Source organism: Engraulis encrasicolus, chromosome 22 (assembly GCF_034702125.1).
Source record: "Engraulis encrasicolus isolate BLACKSEA-1 chromosome 22, IST_EnEncr_1.0, whole genome shotgun sequence".
Classification (NCBI taxonomy): Eukaryota; Metazoa; Chordata; class Actinopteri; order Clupeiformes; family Engraulidae; genus Engraulis; species Engraulis encrasicolus.
This window is the reverse complement of record NC_085878.1, coordinates 29,465,565-29,474,299: the sequence shown is the minus strand read 5'-3', so window position 1 is coordinate 29,474,299 and position 8,735 is coordinate 29,465,565. Positions and strand designations below refer to the sequence as shown.

Sequence of the window (8,735 nt, the reverse complement as noted above, 5' to 3'; positions counted from 1 at the left end):
ATCCTGGAGTGTTGTTGCTTATCTTTAGTCCTGGACTGATACAGCATCACATTCATCCTGGACTAGTGCTGCATATCTGTTAAGCTGCATAGCTATTTTGCTAGCAACTACCAACGTGCCCAAGAGTTAGCTTTACAGGGCATTCCAATCTAGCTAGGATAGTAATCAAGAAGTTTGTTATATCAATTTTAAGTCCGTTTTGACCAAATACGTAGTTGCCTTTGGTGGGTAGAGTGGAGAAGTAGCAGACTGATGGCTGCCTTTTAGAGTAGTGTAGCCTGATAGCGCAATTAAAGCTTATTCATCAGCAGCTAATACTACCAGTTTAGCCATCTCAATTATGACAGAAAATCTGATTAGAGCAGCCTAGTGCAGACGTGCTACTTCCACACCTTATTTGTGTTTGTACTGAAGTCATAGTGACTTTGGTGTTAGTTAGTTACTCTAGTCATTACCAGTGTTGGGCAAGTTACTCAAAAACAGTAATGCATTACTGATCACATGTTACTGTCTTTTCAAAATAATCCCGTACACTACAATGTTAATATATTTAAAATGCATGGCATTACACTACAGTTGCATTACTTAAGTTACTTGCGCCAAGAGGACTGTAAGCCTCAATATGGATCTAACAAACATATCAGTATCAGGGTGGTACATTTCAGTATTCAAATAATTTAAATAATTAATACAATATGGTTCTAGCTGTGATTACATCACCTGACCTCTGCCACACAAAAAAGTCATTGACCCATATGCTGTAAACAACATTTTTCTAATGTTTTGTTTTCTGATCTATTACAGGTGGAGCTTTCCCATGACCAAGAGATGAACGCTAAACTCAATAGTTTTTTTTTTTCTCCTCCTGTAGAAAAAAGTCAGTCAGTAAACAAAACAAATGATTGGATTTCACAGATTTGTTTATTACAATTTCAGAGAGAAGTGTATGCATAATAAAATACATTATTATATAATAATATAACATTTAGTATAATAAGATGATCTATGATGCACACTTAAAGCATGAGAGATTTGTAGAAATAAACATCAATTCAATGTATGTTTCCTATTTCACTTGTGACTGAATTTTTCATAATTTCAGAATAATGGGCCTTGGACGTTTGTTAACATTGCACTCACTGCCCACATCTGGTTAACAGAGCCTACTAGTGTCATGGGTATGACGCCATCATATATGTGGAACTCTTTTATTCTCCTTATCGCACGTTCAACACGAATACGAAGTCTTGCGCTTGTTTGTGTTTCTGTGACTTCATCTGCATTGAAAGTGCCACTTGGGCCTAAAAAGGGTGGAGTCACAAGGGAGACATTTCATTTTGATAGCATTTCCTTAATCAGAAACCCTTTGTCTGCCATGACTAAATCGCCTTCTCCAAGCATTGCCAGGATGCTGGACAATTCTGTAATCTCCTTGTCGGATATGGAGCCTGTGTACAGGTCACTAACGAATGACACCTCACCAGACGGGGCAATACCAATCAGGCCTTTTGAAAGTTGGGTTGCCCTTGTAATGGGAATAGATTTCGGAGTTAAGTACCTTCGAACTAGGCATTTGCACATATATTTCTGTACAGTCTAGAATGACTCTGGTGTCTGGGTAAGTGTTTTGAAAACAAGTAGGCATACATTCATCTACTGTGGCTTTTGAAGGCCAAATGGGGAGAGATCCTAAAATGTATAGATAGTTAGTCCAGGTGACACAGATTCTGCTCACAGTTGACTGTGACACACCAACGCGCACCGCAAGGTCCTGCTCAGCAAAACCCTGTCTGAGGCGAAAGAGAGAGAAATAACTGGTCCATAGTTGCTAGTTTGGGGATATTAAATGCCTGTCTAATGACCTGTACCCCTGTTTGTTAAAGCCTTTGAGCCTGACTCCATCCAACTATGCTTGTGGCTGTGGGCTGTAGAGCCATATATACAGCTTTAAAGGTGGCATAGTCTGGGAATCCTGTGTAAAATGACATCTGACTATCATCACTGGAATCTTGACACACTGAACACTTTATCTTTAAAGGGACACTGTGCAGGAAATGGTCAAAAAAGGTACTGCAACTATGCTGCACATTGAAACTGGGCTGCCTATTGCCAAATTTGATCTTTACATGAAAGTAATAAACAAATATTTTCAAATATGGTCCAAGTACAGTCATTTTTGCAGCTAAAAATGGCTATTTTTGGAAATTCAAAATGACGGACCATGGAGAAGATCCCCCTTTTAATGTATGAAAAGTGCAATTTTAGTCATAATGAATACTTAGAATTTGATGCTGGTGGTAAGTATTCATGAAAAAGTTAACATTAGTGAATGGGCAGCATGCATTCTGGAAATAAACAAATAAAAATCTCACACAGTGTCCCTTTAAGTTGTGCTATTAACTTGTCTTGCTCTATGATGTGCTTGCGTGCCGCCTCAAGTTGTCCCTCTGGTGTCAGCGGTGGAACAGCATAATCATGGTATGGCTGTGGAGGAGGTACATCTGTGCTGGAGGGACAACAAGACAACACTACTAGTTGTGAATCAAACGGTCAATTCCTAACTGATATAAAACTGAATGCAGTAATGAATTACAAACTATGGCACAGCTAAATACAATTCATTAACTTACCTCAAGGCATCCCTTCTCACATCAGGCTGGTTTTCATCCACCTCCATGGAATCCGTACTGAAAAAGAAACACAAAGGACAGGAGAGTCACAACATACACAGGGCAACCGTGGCCTAGTGGTTAGAGAGTTGGTCTTTAAATCTGGGATTTGCAGGTTCGAATCCCCCTGACCTCTACTGACATCTTCATGGCTGAAGTATCCTTGAGAAAGGCACCTAACACAGCTCATTGACACATTGCTCCAGGGACTGTAACCAATACCCTGAATAAAATTAAAGTGTCAGCTAAGTGAAATGTAATGCAATGTAATAACATCACAGTTTGAAATCTTTGGCTCATGACTCAGGAGGACATGATCAATGCAAACAAATAAGTTATATCTCCTCTTAAATGTAGGCTATTCCTATGGTGAACTATTCTCTATTATTATTATTATTATTATTATTATTATTATTATTATTATTATTATTATGAGGGTTGGTAGACACATGTCAGTTGAATATTGACTGAACAAAGTAACCTCGGTCTGCGAATGATGATTCTCCTCTTTGGCCTCTCTGAAGTCCAGGCGAACAAAGTTGCCACAGCATCCTTTATAAGCTCTGTGATACCACGGGCGGTCTTTACAAAACACTGCTTCTCAAAGTGCTCAGAGCAAACCTTGGTCTCAGCGTTGATCTGTAACCATAAATACCAGGGTATGCATTTTAGTTCGTTAGCAAAACAACTTGATTTTAGCACAAGTAGGCCTGCCCTATGCTACTGGTTCTGGTAGCACAAAATCAGTGGCCATCGGATCGCTTACCATACAATTAAAAGCATAATCTTGAAATAGCGATCTGGAAATATCATATGAATGTAGCGTTGTGTACACATTCATATTTTTTTTTATTTCATCGAGGCATTCGCTTCATTAGGCTACATGAGTCATGACAAGTTTGGCGAGCTAGCTTATTTGTGCTAGCTAATGCGTATGATTGAACACAATTTCGCATCTTACCTTGAAATATGGACCAGGATCCCTCTTGACGTGATTTATCCATTCACTGCGAAGTGCCTGCTCTTTGGGGAAACGGTGGAAAGTCTGTCCACGGTAGGATTTTTTCTCTTTGAGGACGCACATTTGGGCACACAACACTGAGGCGCCATGACAGCTGGTGCGTTGCCGAATGCACCCCTGAAGTGTACCCCTCAACAGAGAACCTCTAACAGGGAGAAGGCTCAGTCTCATTGGTTCCCATTGTAGCCAGTTAGCTTTGCATGCATAATGCAGTAACGAGCGTGGGCCAGTCCTTCATGTGGGAAAATGTATGGAATGGAAAGGGGAACCCATGCTAAATACATTGCTACTGCGATTTCCAGTCACAAATATCATCAACAAAACATTCCTGGTAAGCACTATGACTGTTGTTTAACAATAGGGTGTATTGACAAATCTTACAGGTGTGTAGTTTTACAGCAGGTTAGAAGATTTCAACCTGTACTCGCTAGCATCGCGCTAATGTTTATGGGTTTGGCCCCATAAAAATTGAGCTTTGTGACCCAGTATATAATAATCTAGTGGCACAAAATAATCGAAACGCTACTCAAATGGGGTCTTATTATTTCTATCTTCGAACTTAATATTAATATTTCAGGACAAAAAATTATAAAAAATCACAAAAATGATAATGGTAAAAAACTCCATTGACACCCATTCATTTTGCACTGTCCCGTGGTTAGGGTTAGCCAATTGTGGCTAACAGGAAGTTCCGTGAGTGAACAGCCCCTGCCCTCAACGTCTTTAGAACGCTCCAGGCGAATATTTGGAAATGCTAGTCGCCCTGTTGATGACGTACCACCTCTAATGATCCCACCTCTAATGACCCCTGGACGAACGTTTTCACATCGGTCCAGGAGTGTTAATTACTTGGCGATATCAGATCGTGCATAACCCCACACATCTTCCTGGCAAGGCTTCATCTTACACTTGTGTGTGTCTCAGCAATGTGTGTGGTTGTGTGTGGTTGTGTGTGTGTGTGTGTGTGTGTGTGTGTGTGTGTGTGTGTGTGTGTGTGTGTGTGTCAATGGCTCCACGCAAGAGTTTTCATCTCGATTGTGTGTGAGTTGGTTGCATGCTGAGAGGAAAAGTGTGTGTGTGTGAGAAAGAGAGAGAGAGAGAGAGAGAGAGAGAGGAAGGGGGTATGTGTAGGTATATTTGTGTGTGTGTGTGTGTGTGTGTGTGTGTGTGTGTGTGTGTCTGTGTGCGCGTGCATGCGTGCGTGTGTGTGAGTGTGTGTACGAATGTCTTTTGATTCAGTCTTGAAGATGGAGCTTGTATGATCTGGCTAAATCGGTGCTGAGGCGGGAAGGAAGGAAGGATGCACTGTGACTGCACTGCACTGAACTCATCTCTCTCCCCCAGTAGGACCACCACCATCCGTGACTCTCCATCAACACACATTACTGACTAGCAGCACTGTGTGTGTGTGTGTGTGTGTGTGTGTGTGTGTGTGTGTGTGTGTGTGTGTGTGTGTGTGCGTGTGTGTGTGCATGTATCTATCACATAGACTCTATCTGTGTGTTATCATGAGAACCTCCATTGGCTGTGACTGTGCATAAATACACCACACCGAGTACCATCACGCTCACTTCTCACTTTCTGTGTGTGTGTGTGTGTGTGTGTGTGTGTGTGTGTGTGTGTGTGTGTGTGTGTGTGTGTGTGTGTGTGCGTGCGTGCGCGTGGGTGTGGGTGTGCATGTGCGTGTAGTTTTGATGTATGAACACTTCAGCTTTAGTGGGTGTGGGTGTATGTTATTTAGTAACACTGTTATTAGGGGCCAAGCAGCGAAGCTGGCGAAGGCCCCTATAGAGTTAGTAGGTTTTCTTCATTGTTATTATTATTATCTAGTCACCATTCTTCTCCGACTGTAAGTCTATGGCAGCCCATAGAACCGTAGGTAGGAAAATGCTGTAAATTGGCACACACATTAGGGACAGTCTCAGCATTACCCACAGCGATTTATAGGTCCCCAGTCCCAACGCTCTAGCGCCACCAGCAGGTCAAAGTTGCAGGTGCATTTCTGCTTGTAACTTTTGAACCGCTGGGCCGATTTTCATAAACTTGGTATCCCTGGAATCCTTGGGCCAAGACGAATCCAACGCACCCTATGACGTCATTTTCCGCCAGGATAGTTTTCCCGCCATTTTGAATTTTGTAAAATTCAATAAAAATGCTACTCTTCCCGCAATTTTTGACCAATTCACCCGAAACTTGGTATATAGTATCTCTGGACTAAGCTACACATGGGGTCTTCAGGAATATTGGATATCTCTTATCGTTTAGCCGCGAGAGCCAATCATAATTGTCGTAAACGTGGCAAAACAGGAAGTGAGGTCATATCTCAGCAACCGTTTGTCGAATTAGGCTGGGATTTTGTACACACATAGTAGTCCATCCCATGACCTACCACAAAAAAAATCAGATCCCCAGCTCAAACTCTGTAGCGCCACCAGCAGGTCAAAGTTTTAGCTACATTTTTGCCTGTAGCTTTTGAACCGTACTCCCAATTTTCAAAATATTGGTACACAGGTCATCTTCACACTATGCTGCACCCAGGTATGGATTTTCGTAACGATTGAAAAAACTATCAGCTCTCAGCAGCCATTCAAAATTGTGGAAAGAATGGAGGGATTTTTCTCATCTCTCTGTCCCCTTTGCCAACGGCACCTGCGCACGTTCACTGACACCATTCTCGGCAGGGGGTCTCTGGACACACAAGAGACGAGAGCTTAGGTGTGTGCGTAGTCTGCTATTGCTCTAGTGTCAACCAAAGCCCCACTGCCCCAGCCCCTGCACATACCCCCCCACCCCCACCCCACACACACAGACAGAGGGAGAGGGAGAGGGAGGGGGAGAGGGAGAGAGAGGGAAGGAGGGAGGGAGAGAGAGAGAGAGAGAGACCATTGTTGTTCTCTCGGTTCCTCTGTCTCTCTCTCACACACACACACACACACACACACACACACACACACACACACACACACACACACACACACACACACACACACACACACTTACTTCTATATACACCAATTCCTCAGACCAGTCTCTCAAAAGGCTGGCCAACATTACATTGCAGCCTATAGGATTCTTATGTTTAGGATTTCAAGGACATATCTATTTTCAGTAGGCTCCCGATTCTTTTCCATAATATTGTATGTCATATAAACAATTTTATAATTATAATTTAAATATTATAATTGCTGTCCAAAAAGCAAGCCTCTCAAGTATAGAAATGACTTGCTGATATTTTATAGACTAATTTGAGAGGGAATGGAAATGTGTTACTCAATATAAATCAAGGGCAGCACAGGCCCTGCCATGGCCAACCGGTAGGGCACTCGTCTATCATGCGGCTGACCCGGGTTTGATTCCCAGCCCTCCCCGTCTCTCTCCCCATTTTCCCCTCCAAGGAATGCAACCCAACATTGGCGAGATTTGGGCCAAAGGGGGCGCTGCAGTTCCTTCTGTTGCCGTGGCAACTTTGGCAAGTTTACTGCTTGGCCCCGCATTGCTGCTTGCAGTGTGTGTGTGTGTGTGTGTGTGTGTGTGTGTGTGTGTGTGTGTGTGTGTGTGTGTGTGTGTGTGTGTGTGCGTGCGTGTGTGTGTGTGCGTGCGTGTGTGTGGGCGGGAGGGGGTGGGGGGCTGTGTGTGACAAGAGGCTCCTGGCTGCAGTAATCACATTAATATATTAACACACGGTTTAAAAAATAATAATAATCAAAGTGTGAGGCTGGGCGAAGACTAAAAATACACCTGCACTTTATAATTTTAAATATTCATAGAAGAAGGAATGGCAGGTAGAATTTGTTCTTACTTTTGAACGTCTTAATTTATACATACATGTATATATATATCAATAATATTTTGTTGTTTTTTAAGCACCGGCAGCATCAGCACCTTACCAATTTCGTTGTACCTGTACAATGACAATGAAGATAGACAAAGACATTCCCGCTCAGCTTTGTGTGCTCACACGAGGGTCTGGACGGCCTTTGGATTCACCTGGCTCTCAAAACAAAATGCTGTAGAAACAATCAGGATTGGAGAGTTTTCAGAGATGTAACATAGTCAAAATTTTATCGTAGTGAAGAAGGGGAAAAATAAGTGAAACGTGACAGTTGTTTCAGCAACAATGGCCGCTCTCATGTACTCACTCATTGACATTGCTTGTTTGATTTTAACTGTTTTTGAATCTATGCGTTGTTTAGGAAGAAACTAGTCAAAAAGTCAGCCAAATCCCCAATCACATGCAAGGGATTTTTAGATGCGTCCCAGCATCTCTATAAGAGGGTCTGTCCGTCCGTCCGTCCGTCTGAAACGCATTCCTGTCTGAAACGCATTCCTTCAATTGTTCCTTCCTGTGTCCACAAGGCGGAGGCAGAGAGGCATTTTGGCCTGGAGCGAATGCGTGTCAAAACGTATACGATATGTTACCAAACCGTCAAGGCTAAGCTGATTGCATTGTGAGACAACTGAGGGGGGCATTCAATTTTCGGCATTGTTTTGCATTTGGGCAGTGGTAGGCAACTTCGTTCCTTCTCCACAGCACACCAACACCACTTGTGATACACTTCGGCTGATAGTGTCGCGTTGTGCTCAGCTATTTTGGTTCATCAGAATGGAAATGAACGATTTAGATGTCGGCAGGCAGTATTTCACACAGATAGTTGTGCTCGGATAGAGGGGCGTTTGCATTGCATAACGCTCCACGACATGGAACCATAATAAGTTGACAGCCGACCAGCAGCGCTACAGCTCTTCCTCTAAACGTGAGTTTGCAAACATTCTGCCACTACATTTCAGTGAGTAGTCAGTGTTCTCGAACTATAAGTAGACAGATGGACCATTTGCATTTCACATACGCTGTGCACTAATGTTCTCGGACATATTGCAAGGGAGATTCGTTTACTGCTGGCGGGCGCGTGGACCCCACAGTGCTTTCCCTTGCGTCCAGAGAGAGCACGGGACAGAACGCGTCTTTTGATTCGTAATTGGTTTGCAGTCGTATGAATTTGGTAAACTCTGCCACTGAAGCTCACTGCTTTGTGCCTTGACGGGGA

At 43.0% G+C, this 8,735-nt stretch overlaps 1 protein-coding gene across 1 annotated transcript in view; it reads left to right on the top strand.

Moving 5' to 3' along the window:
• LOC134439161 (THAP domain-containing protein 3-like) overlaps window positions 1–867 on the top strand; it is a 2,883-nt gene extending 2,016 nt beyond the window's left edge. Inside the window, exon 4 of the mRNA XM_063189028.1 lies at window positions 805–867. Coding sequence (XP_063045098.1) covers window positions 805–832 — 28 coding nt within the window. The 3' untranslated portion in view covers window positions 833–867. The remainder of the gene's footprint in view (window positions 1–804) is intronic.
• The last annotated feature ends 7,868 nt before the right edge of the window (window positions 868–8,735 follow it).